The sequence below is a fragment of the Meles meles genome, chromosome 3, assembly GCF_922984935.1.
Source record: "Meles meles chromosome 3, mMelMel3.1 paternal haplotype, whole genome shotgun sequence".
Classification (NCBI taxonomy): Eukaryota; Metazoa; Chordata; class Mammalia; order Carnivora; family Mustelidae; genus Meles; species Meles meles.
Genome location: NC_060068.1, coordinates 113619961 through 113638639, shown reverse-complemented (window position 1 = coordinate 113638639; position 18679 = coordinate 113619961). Strand labels below are relative to the sequence as shown.

At 39.1% G+C, this 18679-nt stretch overlaps 1 protein-coding gene across 6 annotated transcripts in view; it reads right to left on the bottom strand.

Annotated features, from left to right (window-relative positions):
- Positions 1-1491: 1491 nt before the first annotated feature.
- RAPGEF6 (Rap guanine nucleotide exchange factor 6) overlaps positions 1492-18679 on the bottom strand; it is a 190205-nt gene continuing 173017 nt past the window's right edge. For 4 of the 6 annotated variants that reach the window (XM_046000273.1, XM_046000274.1, XM_046000275.1 and 1 more), the window contains 6 exons: positions 17166-17357; positions 14319-14453; positions 8421-8649; positions 5854-6356; positions 3485-3799; positions 1492-2606 (listed from right to left, as the gene is read on the bottom strand). In XM_046000273.1, coding sequence (XP_045856229.1) covers positions 2581-2606; positions 3485-3799; positions 5854-6356; positions 8421-8649; positions 14319-14453; positions 17166-17357 — 1400 coding nt within the window. In that variant the 3' untranslated portion in view covers positions 1492-2580. Of the gene's footprint in view, positions 2607-3484; positions 3800-5853; positions 6357-8420; positions 8650-10743; positions 11706-14318; positions 14454-17165; positions 17358-18679 lie in introns of those variants that run through there. The other 2 variants (XM_046000277.1, XM_046000278.1) reach the window with 2 other exon arrangements.

Genomic DNA, 18679 nt, shown 5'->3' with positions numbered 1-18679 from the left:
GAATTGGAGCAAATACAGGTTAAGGCTTCCCTTGTTCTAGTCATGTAACTAAGAGAAGGCAGAAATGTATCCTAAATTAGAATTAAAATATAAAAATCATAACACCATGAGTTTTTAGGGGATACACACAGATCAAAATACAATGCATTTGGCTTTAGTTCCTAATCACTGTGATTGGCTGACCCCAACACTCATAGGTAGAGCTAGATGAAAACAAAGGCAGCCACAAGGTGCAGTCAAAATTAAGCCTCTGACTCTCTGTGCAAGATATTCTCAACACCATTAAGTCAGACAGGTAAGGCTCCCGATTGATTTCAAACACCTGCAAACAGACAGATAATGTGCAAACAGCACATTTTTTGTGGGGTAATGGATATAAAATAATAAGAATACATAACCAAACTTGACACAAAGAAAACTATAACAGAAGTATGTTTCGTTTTCTTTTGTTTTGCCCCGGACATGAAAACACTATTATGTAAATCAACGAAGGGACATTTTCTGTGATCAGAGGACCAGTGTTCTTAGGTTAAATCACGACAGTGTGACTTTCAAACCAGGATTTTTGATCCAGGCCACTTTCCATGTCAATGGAACAAGAAAGCTACAGAGTCAATTAGCCTCTTTCTAACATACTTGGCAGGTGGATTTTTAAGGCTTTAAGTTTCAAATTCATGGGGGTTTTTTTGCCCAAAGGAATTTTTCAGATAAGCTATTTTTCCTAAAATGAAGAGACAGTCATGTTGAAGGAAAACATAGACTACTCCCATTGACCACTTTGGAAATGAATTATGATTTCAATGAAGGGGATGGGGGGGGGTGGGGGGGGTAGGGTGTGCACCTAGCTGGCTCAGTCGGTAGAGCACGTGACTCTTTATCTCAGGGTCACAAGTTCAAGCCCCATGCGGGCGTGGAGCCTACTATTTAAAAAAACAAAGGAACAAAAACTGAAGGGGACTGTGAGAAAGTGAGAGAGGGAGGAGATAGCTAGGGACAAATGAGAACAAACTCTTAAAAAAGGAAATCACAAACGAGCTAAATCCTATAAATTCACATATGGACAACCACTCAGAAGTAAACCCATTTGGCTCCATGTTAATCTGGGTAGTGCACACGAATGGCTTTGGCTTTTTTTTCCTTTTACTTGCTTTTTTTTTTTTCTTTTTTTGGTAGTCATCACAGAAGTTTATTAAGCTCTCACTTACATTTCCATTAAAAAACATGATAAAATTTAAACTTAAGATATAGAAAACACTGTATTTAATTAGTAAAAATGTGGAAAGTCTAGATCATCCAGTAAACAGTCACTGAAACTTTAATTAAATACTTAGGAGCGCCATGCCCAATAGGCTATTAAAAATATGTATCTCTTTCCTCTCAAGGGCTAAAGGGCTAAACTGAGTACAGAAAGAGAATCATTCCCATAATTCTAAGCTCCTTTGTCCCCCCCTAAAATTTTCAACCACTTATCACCTCGGTGTGCTCATAAGCTTTCTTGCAGGCAGCTGGGGGCTGCAGCGTTGGGCAAGGTTGAACACATGCTGAGATGGGGTGCAGGGGCGGCTGCAAAACATACATGCAGCTGAATTCATCTCCATGGTTACAGACCAATGATTACATTTCCTTTGGAAAGAAGAACTCCACATTTGAGCAGTCAAAAATTTTTGTTTGGGATTTCTGTAGAACTCTACTGAACCATTCTCTACTTAATGGATTTATACTTTTAGTTAGATGCAGCATGACTTGCACTTCAGAAGGGATTAGTATACATTTTCTTTTGAGAAAAAATTTCATTCTTTGGAGATGAGGGTGGCTCCTCCCCCCAGTCACAGCCTCCCTGTCCCAAAGGACTGAGAAGAAACCCTGTGGCAGCTTCAGCTGGCCTTCTAAATCAGCCGAGGGCAGTATCTTCCTAAGACCTCAACCACAAAGGGCTTCCTATCCCACTCAAATGGAGACCCTACATTGCACTGGAGTTACAGATCAAGTTCATCTCTGTCTAGATTAAGCATATCATCTGGTAAAGATGACTTCAGTTTGATCAGACCAGAGAGTTTTATGACCTCAAACCTAAACATCTGCTAATGACAGCTCCCCAAAACGAAGAAAACCACCAAACTTCAAATAATAAGTTACTTTTCAAATGCACATGAATATCCTTGGTAATGGCAGACATTTTGAATTTGTCTGTTAACCCAAGCTATGGCTTGGAAATAATTACTAAACTACTATCTTAAAAATAAGTTGGTTTAAGAAAAACGTATACTGATATACATAGGGAGGACTCCCAAGTTTGCATCTGTTCTAGTAACTGTGGTCCCAAGGCAGGTCTGGTATGCGAAGTAAAGACTTGTTTCCAGGCACAACATCCATAGGTGAGGAAACTGCATCTGCAAGGATTCAATAAAAGGAAGCATGATTCAGGGCTAGGTCATCGCTCAGAGTACAGGGAACGAGACCTCTGGGTTAGCAGCAGTAGCAAGCTGTTCGTTGGCAACAACGGCCTGCGGAATCATGAGGTGGTTCTGCCCACTCCTTCCTCGACGGCTTCTGGTACACTTCCAATGGGTCCTCCAAAGGCTACACTGCTGAGACCTGTTCATTTTCTGAAAATAGTAAAGACACCATTAAGTGGTAGATGAGGCATAGTAATGACAATCAACATAAAATCTAGCCACCTATTTAGAGAACTAGTCACTTTCAACCAAGAAATCCTCTCAAATATCCCATCAAGGCCCAGATTTTATTACAATGACATGAGTGCTGCTTGCACTGAGGCCCTAACCACTTCATCGCTTCATTACTCTACTGCTTGAAGGGATAAAATTTCATTTATTTTTAATAAAGCAGATCATTTTGCAAGATACTGCCCCAGCTGCAGTCAGTCAAGAGTTCTGCTGTTAAGAAAAACTACACGAACAGCACGACTTCAGGTAATGTGGCACTTTCCAGTTTTCATGCATCAATGTGAAATGCAGCTCTACTAAGGTCAAGTGCCTCCTCTCAAAATGATCGTATCAGACTGAGCCACTGCTGGTCAGATTTAAGAAGACCCTATCTGAGGGCGCCTGGGTGGCTCAGTGGGTTAAGCCGCTGCCTTCTGCTCAGGTCATGATCTCAGGGTCCTGGGATCGAGTCCCGCATCAGGCTCTCCGCTTGGTGGGGAGCCTGCTTCCCTCTCTCTCTCTCTGCCTGCCTCTCTGTCTACTTGTGATCTCTGTCAAATAAATAAATAAAATCTTTAAAAAAAAAAAAAAAAGAAGACTATCTGAGCAGGAAGAAGGGTACTGGGCACACAGAAACATGCAGATTACTCCATTCAAAAAATACACCACCACATTGAGGGATTTCTTTTTTTTTTTAAACAGAGATTGCTATAGCAGTTAGAAGTAAACATTAAGGACTATAAGAAATAACAGAGTAAAGATCAATTCATGTATTCAGCAATTTATTTGAGACCCATTAAGGTAGTCTGTCAACATACCATCTGCTTCGCTATCTGCATCAGTCACATCTGCTAGCTTAGGATGGGATGGCTGCAAAATCTGCCTCTGAGGCTGAGTTACAATCTTCGACGGAACACAGGCCACGGGGCTGCTACCGAGAGAGGCTGGTGGCAGTCTACAGAGGCTGTCATGCATCATCTTTGACCTCTGCACTGCCACACTATAATCTGGAGGTTTTAGGTGTAGGTAGGGTCCTTCCTTTAGGTCCGCTAAAGAAATCCCCATGTATCCTGGAGGAGTGGGAGGTGGCTCCCTATACCTATCCTCCTTCTTGGGTGAGGTGACACAGTACACTGGCATGAAAAACAAGCAATGGAAACGTTAATGAAAAATCTAAGAAATGAAAGAAAAAAAATACTGAAACTTATAGTGACAAAACAGAACTCAAAAATAGACTAAATGAATATATTTGAATACAGAGAGAGCAGATTAAAAACATAATGATTAAAACTTAATATTTAAACCCGTTTTCAAACACATATATCACATTAGGTCTTATAAACAAAACCAGAGTGACAGAGAGTTGAAAGAAGTGATGTGATGACAAGCCCCCCTCTTCAGTGGAGCCCCTCCCAACCCCCCCTCCAATTCAGAGATAGCTGCCTGGCTCTTCGGGGACACCAGCCCTGGGGACGACACAGTCAGAACCATTCAGCAGTTTAACCTGAACACCTATGCTCTGCTGACAGGGAGGATCTTTGCAGAAATGACATCTGGACCCTGTGTCTCAGGGCTGTCCACCCTGTCCTGAGACACGAACCACCGTTTTACAGCACTCCTGTGGAGACTACCTGTCAGTCCTGGTGTATCAACAACTTAAACTTCCCGGGTACAGAGGACCTAATTCCTTCAGGGATCTTACTGCTAATTTCTGATTTGTGACTAAGTGGAGAAAAAGAAAAAAGAAAAAAAAAAGCCATAATTTTAGGAAATCCATCTTAAGTTTCTGTGATTTTCAGTGCACATTCAAAATAACTGTGACTTAAAAAAAAATATGACTTAAAAACCTCTTCCCTAAGTTTGTAGACCATGGGACAAAGGCAAAGTTTCAAAAAACTTCAGAAAAATAGGTTGAAGAAAGAGGAAGTTCCATTTTATTAAGACCAATTCACGGGACCTAAGGGACAAACCACTCTGACGGCCTTGCTGATGTAACTTTAAACACAAACACTACCTACACGTAGGCAGAATAAATTAAGAAAGACCACTGATAATTCTAATGTTAACTGCTCTTTTAGAGACAATGAGGTTTGTTCATAATGAAATTTCTACAACTGTTAACAGCAAAATCTGCATGCAGTATCAGGTTCTTCAAGGATTTCCATTCCCACCCAAGAGGATGGGGCAGGGAGGGAAGGGGTGAAGTCAGCAAAACCAGTAAGACAAGAATAAGGAATTTAAGCCCAGAGTTATTTAGAAAAGCAGTAAAAGATTTTTGAAAATCTAGTTTCCTAAATGGACAGGAGATTCATTTTATATCCTTGTACAATCATTTTTAGCTATCCATATAGCAGTTATCCAGAAAGATTTAATAGAAAATTCTTGGAAAAAAATCAACACGCTAAAAACCCCAATCTATAATGCAGTTTGACAAGTAAAAATGTACTACACATGTGCTATAAACATCAGCACATCTTTCACATTTTTAGTAATTTAAATTTAAACTGATTTCATTAATATGTTATACAGTTGATTCAAAGTATAGTCCTTCCATATAAATAGAAAAGCAGGGGCTATTATATCTAAATATTTACGTAATTCAATGAATAAATGAAAAAATGTATCTGATGGCTAAATACGAAATGAACACATACAACAAAAAAGCTGTGAGTGGTCAGAATGGAACCCACAACAGGAGCTGGCACAGCCATAACATGTGTTAGGAGGGTATACCGAAAAATATTTTCGACTTCCTTATCACAATTTTCCCCACTTTTATTACTTAAAGAATAATACCAGATTTAAAGTTTCTACCATGTATCACATCAATTGTGGTCCAAACAATGTATGAGGTGACAAAGAGAATAATCCCTTTGTCAGGGTTGCATAGTAATACAATCTTTCCTCTATGAAACCACAGATCTCAAAAACAAAACACAAATGAAACTGTCAGCTTAATTAATTACCTTCATATCAGCCCTCTGATTTTAATAGGCTTGAATACCTGCCCCAAAACCCTTGAGAAATTGTCAACTTTTTGAAAATAATTTGTTTGTAGAAGGCAGGAAGAGAGCCTGGAGTGAGAAGAAATATTTCCAGGAGTAAAATTTTGGCCAAGATATCCCCAATGCCACTTTTTGCCATTTAATCTCTAAATGCCACAGATGACAAAGAATACAGAACTTACCAATCAGGCCCTTTTCTGTACTTGAAGTAACAGTTTTATAAACTGGATCAGTGCCATCCCTGGAGTCCAAGCCTTCAGAGGACTCAGGTGCGATGCTCTCCAACACTCTCCGTTTAACTGTTCCATAGTTTGGTTCGTATGTGTCAGACAGAGAACTGGAGGAGGCCCAACTCTGTCTCATCTGATTAGTCTCTAGGTTTCCTTTACACTGACCACAAGTTCTAGAGCAGCCTTTAGGGCAGGAATAGGGCTCACAGTCAGGTAGTTCAACTTCAGCAATGGGGCCATCCAAATGGGTATGTCGATAAGAGTTCAAAAAATCCCAGCCTTTTGGGTTTGGAAGGCTTTGGAAGTTGTCATGGGAACTGCTTGAACAGGAAGTCCAACTTCCACGACCACTATCTGCTGCTTCTAAAATGACGTGCTCATGGGAAATCTCTTCATTACTCATAGAAGAGGAGACAGCTAAACTCTTGACGAGAGATGGTTTTGACAGCGCCCACCTAAAAAATTGGGGATACACCATTAAAAGTAATTTACTGGCTTACTAGAAAAACCTTCTTCTGTCCAATCCAAGTATTACTGCCTATGAACGACTACCGAACATGCATCACAAGTGTTCAATGCCAAAATAATCTTGTGAAAAAAAAAAATGACACTGTAATCAATCATCACTTAATCTCTATACCCATTAATATTCATACTTGGAGGAAACTCAAATACTTATTAGCAAAGTTACCTCAGAAATTTTTCTTGAATTGATTTTAAATGAAAATGAAAAATGAGGTTTGAAATGAATAACATTAAGTATACATTTTCATTCTTGGTCAACATAATGCTAGACTCTCTACATGGATACAGAATAAAGAATTCTCAACTATATGTTCTCAACCATGTTTGGTTTTTCAATGTTAACCCTGAGGTTAGCCTAATACAGTGCCAAGGACAGAGTAACTTCTCCAACCAAGAACTGTAAAATGTATACTATTATTTACAGCACGTGTCTCCAGATTAGGGCTCAGGGGCCAAATTCAGCCAATGGCATGTATTGTCTGGAGGAAAGCATGGTATTTTAAAGAGTTTATTTTTATTTTGTATTTATTTATTTATTTTTAAAAGATTTTATTTATTTGACAGACAGAAATTACAGGTAGGCAGAGAGGCAGAGAGAGAGAGGAAGGGAAGCAGGCTCCCCGCTGAGCAGAGAGCCCGATGCGGGACTCCATCCCAGGACCCTGGGATCATGACCCGAGCCGAAAGCAGAGGCTTCAACCCACTGAGCCACCCAGGTACCCCCATTTTAAAGGGTTTAAACATGGGTGCCTGGGTGGCTCAGTTGGTTGGGCGGCTGCCTTCAGCTTAGGTCATGATCCCGGAGTCCCGGGATAGAGTCCGCAAGGGGCTTCTACCTCCACAGGGAGTCTGCCTCTCTCTGACCTTCTCCTCTCTCTCATGCTCTCTTCTCACTGTCTCTCTCTCTCAAATAAGTAAAATCATAAAAAAAAAAAAAGGAGTTTAAACGAAACAAAAACATTCCAAAGAATTTGAGAGAGAGAAAAATGGAGTCTTCAAAGCCCGAAATGTTTATGATCAGGCCCTTTACCCTCCTTGTCTCCTGTTAGCTGTGCCCCCCTCCCCAACAAAAAAAGCTTGTGAACCCTTCATTCACAGTACAGAGCAGGTGTGGGCAAACTACAGCCCAAGGCCAAATCTGATCCTTAGATCTGGCCTATTTTTGTAAATAAAATTTTATCGGGACACAGCATGCCCACTTATTTATAAATGGTATTGTCTAAAGCTCTTCCAGAGCAAAAATGGCAGGGTTGAGCAGTCAAAACACAGAATTCATGACCTACAAAGTCTTGATATTATTTAGTATTCAACTTCTACAGAGATGTCGGCTGACCCTTGGTCTAAAAAATCATAGTCTAAAACCTTTACAAATATGGTAACACTTCACTCTAATTTTTTCATATTAAAAAATGTCAGATTTAACAATCAGTTTACAATCAACTTTCTCAGTATTTTCTCCAAGATTTCCATACTGCCTGATTCTAAATAGAAATTTACAGCTAACTTTAAGAAAAACAAAAAACAAAAGAACCTTCTGGACTTCTGCTAGCTGATAATTCTTACTCCCTAAATGATACTTTCAGATCAAGGACTGACCATACTCCCCCCGCAACCTGTCTATAATGGATACAGCACTGGGACCACCACCCATTACACAGTCTTTCTGAGGATTCTCTTAACTTAATAGCCACAATACAAGAACCATCCCCCTACCCATAGCAGATTCACTGTGAGCTCTTACTAATTGAAACATACATGACAGAAAGTTAGTTAAATTCAGTACACACAAAAATGAGCACCCATTCATCTTTCAAAATAGTACTTATTTGCATATTCGAGATGGAAGATACATGCTTGACCCTCATTATTTTATGGATCCCCTTGCAACCACTCCACAGGTACAGGGGTATCATCTAAGGGCAAGTTGGGGAGCACTGTTTGCAATGGCCACTTGGCTTAGGTTTTGTGGTATGAACATGGGCAGCTATATTTACCCAGGGCCAAGCTGAGTATGATCTCCTGTCCCTGAGGAGTGTTCTGTCTTTTCCAAAGGCCCAGTGGATTCAGGGACTGCCAGAGGCTGTGAAGAACATCGTTCATCCTGCAGAGCTGTAGACATGGAGTCAACAGAACAATTGCTCACGATGCTGGATCGTGAAGAAATTTCACTATGGCTGGAGTCAGACAAGTTGTCAGATTTAGCTGACGGTGTAAGTGTATAACCTAAATGAGAGAAAACAAGTGATTAAACTACAAAGCAAGGAAACAGGGAGGGGGTATGTGGTCAGGGAGAAGTTGAAGAAAAACAAGAACAACAAAAGACAGAGTAAGCAATCTCAGTTTCCATCTGTGTAGATGTAATGATGCTAATTTCTTACACACATTCCCCTACATATCCACTCATCTACCTACCTACACTGTACCAACCTGACTCCAAATTCAAGAAATACGAAGTCGAAATCCAGTATTACTGAGGAAACTAGTCCAAATGTGTATCTGCCCTGGGCTCTCACATAGCTACAAGCATTTAATAAAATAAGAAGGTATTAGATATATTTCAAAATAGTAAAAAGCAGACATCTTGAGTTTCTCCACTTCTTTTTAGCCCTGTGTTCCCTTCTTTGATTAACATAAATATTTCATGGCCTGATCTGAGGGTCTAGAATACCACCTTGAGGTAAGGGTGGGTGAGGGGACTCAAGATTCAAAAAGAATTATATTTTTGCTTTTTAAACTCCATATACTTACCCCAGATAATTCTGCTTATGTCAACTAAGGAGGCTTACCCCAAGTTCAAAGCAATTATTTTCATATTTTTAAAATCAATTGTGTTAGCTATGAATTTCATCTTATACCCGGTTTCCTTTTTCTTTACTAGGTTTACAGAATATTGCATTAAACAGCAGAACTGACACATTTATAAAAATGTGTTACAAAAATAACAGCATCTGGGGCACCTGGGTGGCTCAGTGGGTTAAGCCTCTGCCTGCGGCTCAGGTCATGATCTCAGGGTCTTGGGATCGGGCCCCGCATCGGGCGCTCTGCGCAGCAGGGAGCCTGCTTCCTCCTCTCTCTCTCTCTCTGCCTGCCTCTCTGCCTACTTGTGATCTCTGTCAAATAAATAAATAAAATCTTTAAAAAAAAAATAACAGCATCTGCCTATTTTAAATTGTTCTACGGTTTACTGCACAGCAGATTCAGCAAGAGATTTTCTCTTCCATTCTCTGGAATAAATGGGTAGAGATGGAATGAGGCAGAAGCATCTCAAAATAAATCTGTAGCATGGCAGTCAAAGGTACATAATGTCTGTTTTGGTTAACTGTTAGAAAAGTAAACAAACTTATTTAGAAATAAAAGGAAATGCCATAGTAATCCCAACAAGGAGTAAGTCTCAAAGAAGCAAACAATTATTTTCCTTTTTACTGGAAAAATGAGGTTCAAAAGGTACATGATCTTTAAAGACAATCCTGACAAATCTCATTAGGAAAAACTATAGGCTTTATATACACATATAACTCAGTCATTAAAGAAAAAACTTGTTGAACACTAACCATATTAAGTAGTTTTGGTAACTATTTCAGAAACAAAAATGAAGACCCAGAATACAGGTGACTTCTCTGTGGCTTATGGGGCCACCAGGCACAGGACAAGTTGAGATAAACAAGGCTTTTGATCTTCTCAACATAGTCATTTCTCAGTGCTTTTTAGGAAGTGACTGGTCAATTTTCAAGAGAACCAAGAAAATGGATTTGGTAAATTTAAAACAAACAAAAAAACCAAGCCAAAACACCCCCCCCCCCCCGCCCGCCAAAACCCCATCCAAATAAAATATAAAAATCCTTTCTCGAAAAAAACCATTGCTCTTTTATCCTGGAGGAGTCACTTGCTTTACCATTTTAGAATTACATCTCTCTGTCTGTTAGATGAGTATTTCTCATATACAATCAATTCTAGGAATTACTTGGAAAGGTTATTAATATACATATTCTTGGACCCTTTCTGGCGATTCGAATTTATGAGGTTTGTAGTAGGACACAGTAACTGTATTTTTAACAAGTTTCCAAATGATTTTTCACTTGCTATGTCAGATCTCCTTTTCCTGTCTCGATCAGAGATTTATATGAAAAGCAAATGAAATAAAAAGTGTATGTGGGAGCGCCTGGTGACTCAGTGGGTTAAGCCACTGCCTTTGGCTCAGGTCGTGATCTCAGGGTCCTGGGATTGAGTCCCACATCAAGGCTCTCTGCTTGGCGGGAAGCCTGCTCTCCTCCCACCGACCCCCCCCCCCCCCAGCCTCTCTGCCTACTTGCGATCTTTGTCAAATAAATAAAATCTTTTAAAAAAAAAGTGTATGTGGACAAGATAAAATTTCTTGCCTTCTTTTTCCTTTAGCTTGTAAAGTAGTTGCATTAATAAAAGCAATAAAATTCTCTGAAGCAAAGGTGGTGATAAGATCATTACTAGGGGTTCTAATGCAAAAGTAAATACTGATTTCTAAAAAGTACCTCTACTTATTTCATTCACAGACCCAGTCGCTATCAGCAGGAAATAAAGCCAACTACAGAAAACAAGAGTATAAATTTTACTCACATTAGTAAAATAACATGTACAAATAAGGCACTTTAAATAAATATGACTTTGTGGCTAGAGTACCTTTAACACTATGAAATGCCTATAAATCGTATTTTACACTAAATTGTTCTGCCTAAACTTTGTTTGATAAATAACTTAACTTAAGCTACATTTACATTAATAAATGAAAACAAGTTTAACACTAAAATTAAGTGAGGAACTCCGTCAGATTGTCTTTCTCCTTTTAGACTTGAATCGCGTATAGAAGCAGTTTAAAGTGTTACGGTTGCCTCCGCTATTTGAATTGAAGATGTCACTCCCTTTCTCATCTTTGATGTTGCTTCTAACATCCTTCACTTTCTCACAGCTTTCTGTAGCTTGATGGTGATCTGCGTCCTCTTTTTTGTTGTTGGCTAGTCTCTCCCTTGAAAGAGTTCTTTCCCTAAATCTTCTAAACGGGGATGTCATTCTTTTTTTGGCTGCGTTCTCACAACTTGTCCTGTCTCTATTCTCCTCAGTGGCCTTCTCGGTCCTGTCTGTTCTTTTGGCTGTGCTCCTGGTAATCTGAAGGATTTTCTTTTGCAAGTAAACCCCACCTATTCCGGGGCAGTTCTGGCCACTGATCTTGGTGCTGGACTCACGGGGAGGGGATGAGGAAGGCCCTGAGAGGCGCAGCAGGATGCTGAGATCAGATAGGATACTGCCAACTGGAGGGAGAGATGCAAAAACCCTGTCATAGTCAATTAATTCTTTCCAGTTAATCACAATTAGGCTGGTTTCTATTATAGAACATTTCACTATAAAAAATTCAAACATTTTGACAATATTGGAAAAACTGAAATCTAGTAACATATTTTTTTTAAAACACAGAGAGTCTACTATATAGCATAAACACTGCAGTCATTGCAAGACACAACGCAGGAGAAAAATTACCTTAATCAGAACAAGCTGGTAATAAAATATTGTTCAAAGTAAGCAAAACTTGTCATAAAGAAAAATATGACAAGAGTATGATTTATTATATGTGAGAATTACTTCTCACAAATAACTATGTCTAGAATTTTCAGGCAGATTCTACTAAGAAAAAGCTTGGTTAAAACCAGACAGGACACAAAAATAGTAAATACAGGGTAAATATTTAGAAAGCACAATTTCTGATCCTGTTTATCTCCAAAGTGGAAAGGTTGCCTTCCATTAGCACAGCCTTCCATAAAGCTGCCTGATGTCTATTTTTAAAAGTTCTTACTTACCAAAAAAAAAAAAAGTTCTTGCTTAAATTCCCCTTATGGAAAACATGAAGATAGGCTTGTTTCCTATTTACTGTTAGGAAAAGAACTAATTCCAAAGTTTAGCAAGAACCAAGAACTAGGAATTCCAAAGTTTAGCAAGAACTTAATGATGTACTCCTAGTTTAATATTTTTGTTCAATTACAAATTACTGGCAAAATCATGTCTATGGAAATAAAAGGAAATACAATAACTGGAGAGGTTTTGATAGAACATATGTAAGAACAGTAAAAAACAGTTTTAAAGAAAATAATTTCTTCAGGTTTCTATGGATCGTAAACATGTTTATGACAGTCTCCTAAAGTTATAAATGTCAAGGTCAATTGTTGACCACGTGATGAAAGTCAAAATGGCAAAAAGACTTCTTGATTCTAGTGGTGAGAGTGGATTTTATTTTGGGAATGAGAGCAATGGGGAAATTCGTCTTCCCACAAGTCACATTCAGGCAAGAACACTGTATTTAATTCAACTAGTTTCCTGATTAAAGAATTGTCTGTGATGGGACCTCTGAAAAGCCTCCAAAAGGTGTGGAGGATGTAGAGTTGTTCTTGAAAGAGTGCTAAGAGCATGCAGCCACTTTATCAGGACCGTGTGTGTGACAGCATCCCCCTCTGGGGGGTAAGGGGCACTTCAGATAGGACCATGCAGACAGTAAAGAAATGAAACAGGATATTCATGCTTCACAAAATCATGTATGAACTATATACCACAAGGTCAGAAACCTGTGTTATATAATCACACCTGTTAATATGCACTGCTTCTATTCCTATTTAATTCTACTACTCTTTTCTTAATAAAAATCTGAATGAAAATTCTAGCTAGTCTCAGCTATGTCAAAGGGTAGGTAGGGCAGGTTAGCAATGAAGCTATTTTACCCTAGGGTGGCAGCAGGGTTTTAAAAGACAACACATCTCAATTTACTAAACACTTATTATCGTCTATCAGGTTTTCTAAGTATTATTTCTTTTAACTTTGTAGGAGGCCTCTAAAAGAGCTGGTCTTTGTTCCATCTTATGGACAGGAAACCCAACCTTACAGTTGGGCTTAGTTACATAGCTATAGTGGGGAAGAGAGTCAAAATTCAAACTCAGGTCTGACATCCCTTACCACATAACTGCTACAAATGTGGCAGCTAATAAAAAGGAACCCTCAAAACTGAGATGAAACTTAGAACATGGGAGCTAAGGAAAGCTCTGGAAACTTCTCCTTCCTGCTCGAATTCATAAGGTTGTCTTCCTTCCTCAACCCCATGTGCCCTCCTGTGCTGTGTTATTTAAACACATTAATTTTATTTATTGTTTACATCTGTGAAGATGAGGCCAGAAATAAGGAGTTTTTTTTTTACCAGGATAACAAAAACTGTGGATGGGCCAGTGTAAGAAATATACATACCCTTTAAATGCTACATGTGCAGTTACCATGAATGGCATTTGCATGCACACTACCCAGGGCTAGTCAAGACCAAAAAAAAAATGCTTCACTCTGAACTATGAAAACATAGGTCAATGAGCAAGACAGATTTCAGGTATTTTACCTCAAGAGGTCCTACATAGGATATAAAATCCACAGGGGTATAAGTTATTTTAAATCCTGATAAGTAAACGTAATAATACTCCATTATTAAAAAAAGGAATGTATCAACCTAAATGTTTCTTTCCCTCAATTTTGTAGTTGGTTAAGACCAGTTTCTTAAAGAAATTCTTTTAAAAAAATACTCCACAGAAACGTTTAATTGGAAATTTGTATACAACATCAAGAATGCACAGAATGAAACAACTGTGACTTCTGCCTTAATTCTTATCTATGGCTATCCACTGACAAAGAGTCATACTGCGAATACAAGAGTCCTGGTTATATGATGAACAGTACCTGGAAAGCATCTCAGTAGTTCAGTTTAAAACATGAAAGTCCTAAAAGTATTAGAAGTTACATGTTTCTCCACTTTCCATTATCACTATAGACTGAAAAACAAACCATGTGCCACCAAGTGTTGTTTGGTGTAATAAGGATGAGCTTAGACTGTTATGTCTTACCTTTGCGAGGGGAACCTTGAGGAGATGCAGGAGGACTAGAATGTAAAGATGATGCTACAGAAATAGTATCTTCTGGATGTTTCTTACCACTTATATCTTCAGTTGTTCCTAAAACTTTCTGAGGTAAATTTGTATCTAAAAATAAAACCCAAGAAGCAAATAACCATCACTTCACAATTAAAATATCTGTAGTGGCTTCAAGTACTACATAACTGAAGCCATGACACACAATGGCTAGTGCAGTCAACTGAAATGTCTAAATGGCGAACAGGACTAAACGACCAGCTGATGGCATACAGAGATTCTCACCTCTAGGTTGTTTGTTCCAATTCAGCTAGTCAGCACCAACCAGATAATAACAGTTCTTTGTTGTTTGTTTGTGCTGTGGTGTCAGGGAAACTGAGTTAATGGTCTGAGTATAGTGTCCCAGCCCCCACCAAAGACACACTTGTTTTGCAGGAAGACTTAACAGAGAAGGGACAGATTCAAACTCTTCTCTCCCCTCCAGAGATGGCCTCTCCAGGGAGGGCGAGGCACGCAACCAGGGCAGTGTGGGGATGTTGGCCCTGTCACTACCTGCGGTGCAGCTGTGCTGTGGGGGCACAGGTGTGCAGGGATGCCAGTCCAGCCCTTTTCAAGAGTGCTAAATTCACACTACAGGAGAAAAGTAGACAATAGAAACAACATGAATTTATGGAAAAATAGTATTATGGAACCCCCTTGGAAACAAGCAGCAAAGTTCTGTCTCTACTGTCCAACAACTGGTCCAGTTTAGCGTGGGTCAAACTTAGCCATGGTTTCACCATATTGACACTTCTGTATTTATCTTCTTTAGGAAATGTCCAAGAGCTACTGACACACTTTTAATCAGTGAAGTGAGCCCATCTTTGCTGGGCCTTTGTCATAATACCAAGCAGCCCTTTCACACTGAAGACCTTTAAATCACAGTATACTGAACACTACTGTGAATTACATGCTATTTTAATATAAATGTATTTATCATAAAATAACAGCCACAGTACAACAAGCGGAGAAAAGGGCTACTTGGAACAAGTAATAACTATCTTTTGGGTGATGACATCCAAGTAAGAAGCCAGATCAGGATTTGTCTCATTTGGTACTCCTAACCACAACTTGACTGACTTCACCAATTTTGCATCTAGTTACCTCTTCATTTCCATAACTATCCAACTAGCTCAGGCTCTGAGCAACATCCTGTTAATTACTACATTAGCTTTCCGTTTGAACTCTCTGCAGTCTTTTTTTTTTTTTTTTAAAGATTTTATTTATTTACTTAACAGACAGAGATCACAAGTAGGTAGAGAGGCAGGCAGAGAGAGAGAAGGAAGCAGGCTCCCTGCTGAGCAGAGAGCCTGATGTGGGGCTCGATCCCATGACCCCAGGACCATGACCCGAGCCAAAGGCAAAGGCTTTAACCCACTGAGCCACCCAGGTGCCTCTCTGTCTGCGGTCTTAGGTCTTACTGTGCTCCATACTATAGTCCTTCTCTAGTATAACACAGACCGTAACCTTCCCTGGTTCAAATCTCTGCAACAGCTCCCCACTGCCAACTCCCCTTTGGACTCCATATTCTAATTTAAGCATGCTTTTGGACTTCGCATCTTATCATCCTGGGAGGTTGTTTAGTATGACGTTTTAACCATTAGCCTGGGCCCAACTCCCAGCTCCATTATTCACTGGTAGTACGTCTAAGTTACTGAGACCCTCTATGCTTCCTCTATAGAACGAGAGTATTAGATATCTTACAGGGTTACAGTGAAGATTAAATGAATATAACAAACCGAGTAAAACACTCAGTTGTGCCTGGCACTTAGGGAGGACTCTGTAGGTAGCAGCTTTAATCATCACTCTCTCAACAAACACTCTTCCCTATAGCTCTGCCCTCAGAGGCAGCTGCAATGCCCACAGCAACTCCTTGTAGGTTCCAAGGTTTTCTTCTGCATGAAGCAATTCTCTGCTATCTTTGCCTAATTAACTCCTTCCTACTCAACCCTTGAGACTCTGCTTAGGCATTACCTCCAAAAAGTCACCTCTGACTTTATACTTAGCTCTGTGTGTCCTAAACACTTTCCATCTTTTTTTTTTTTTTTTAGTACGTTTTTATATGCACATACCCCAGCCATAAAGGCAAACACATTATACTTAAGTTACTGGTTTGTGTGTCGATAGCACCAGAGTGAAAATCTGGCAAGGGTTGGGGGTCCTTTCTTACTCAACTTTGGATCTAAAACAGAATCAAATTCACAGATGTCTACTGAATTATGTCCTAAATATAATACATGGGCTAGGTAATAATGTTAGGAGCCAAACTGAACCTAGCTTCCCTTCCACGTGGCCTAAGAGAGGGGCAGGGAAAAAAGCACAGGCTCTTCTTTACATACTTTACAATTTCTTCTTGTCTCCTAACTAGGTTTTTCAGAAGTGATCATTAATGAAACAAACAACATACATTTTTAGAACAAGCAACCTCATTCTCATAGGGTGCATGTACATTAGATAACTGTTTTATGTCCCTCTGAATGCAGTAAACTCTTGGTACCTCAGTGTAGTACTGTCGTTTTCTGTTGGTATGACTACAGAAATTTCAAAGCAGCATTTGAAATAGGTATGCTGTCAATACATACCTACAAACTGAAACCTTTTAAAATTCAATTTAAATTAGAAATTAAATTAAAATTTAAAACTTCTTAAAATTCATGAGTGATGATTAAATTATACAAACCATACTAGATCATCTCCTGAGCATTTGCCTTTGTAATTATTTTTCAGTCTAACTCCCCTGTAAATTTTAATTAAATCAACACAGTAATAATTGTGAATACTCACTTAATGTGGCAGGGTCTTTGGCTTGTCCCTTCTTCCTGATGGGGTGCAAATTAACAGCTGGCACTTGGAGTACCTGGCTTACTCGGTGGGACTGATGTAAATGGGCTTTAGCTGTATGACCTGTCGATCTCATAGGCACTGGAGACATTTCTGATGATTTGGCTGATCTTTTCTCATTTAAATTCTTGGTCACTAATAGAATAGAGTAAGAAATATGTAACTGTGTGCTTTTTAAGGCAAGGTTATTACCAGTGACAATAATAAATGACTGCACTAAAACCATCTATTTTTTTTTTTTTAAAAGATTTATTTGACAGATAGAGATTACAAGTAGGCAGAGAGGCAGGCAGAGAGAGAGAGAGGAGGAAGCAGGCTCCCCGCTAAGCAGAGAGCCCAATGCGGGGATCGATCCCAGGACCCTGGGATCATGACCTGAGCTGAAGGCAGAGGCTTTAACCCGCTGAGCCACCCAGGCACCCCTAAAACCATCTATTTTTTAACACAAAAAATACAACAGATTAATCTTCCTAAAAATAACTTCATGTAAGTATTATGGCCTATCAGACCCTGCATGATTAGCATCAGGCCAGTATTTGCCTCCCTAATACCATATACTCTGCAGCAACTAGAACCCTTATTTTCTCAAGTCATCCTGTATCCTTTTTCACAGCACTAGTGATTGTTTGTAACAATTCAATTATCTGTGCGGTTCCTCAATTAATGTGTGCCCCTGACCAGGCTCTTAATGAACATGAGAGTAAGGACTGCCTATCGTGCTCACTACTATATATCCCTGTGTGTGCCACAACTGATACAAAAAAAGATGCTTAATGGGTATTTGCTGAACTGAAATTATTTCAATAGTTACATACAGGACTACAAGAGAATTGTTTTATAAATTCATGATTAGAGTATTTGATAACAGATGTCAGAATTAAAAACTGAGAACTGAGGTAAGTAACAAAAAGCTCCTGCCTCTGTATAAAATGAATACAATAGTCCAGAACTTTTAATCCTTTAGTTATTCAGGGTGGTTTCAACACAGGTTCAATCTCAGTACTCCATGATGTATTTGTTTTTAACATCAAGATAAAAGCCAAATTAGAATGTTTAACCTGTCCCAGAACAGCTATAATAGTTATCCACCATCTTTTATTATGAGGGCCTACAGAGTATTTTGATGTTAAGAATTAGGATACATCTCAGAAGTCAAAACAAAGGGATTTCTGTAAGATAATGTGCAGTGGCTCCTCAACTGCTTGAACCCGAGCAATTATCTCACCTTTGAGCTAAAGCCATGAAACATACCTTCCCCCTTCTGCCAATACTAATCAATTATCAGCTGACATCTTATTTTACCTGCTGTAGTATAAAGAAGAAAAAAATCGAGACCACTTTAAATAGAGATGACTGCCCAAACCCAACTAAATACATACTGATTTATTAGGAAGAACAAAATTCTAAAATGCTCAGCAATCAACTACTGTATAGGCCTGGGATTTAAAAACCATTTG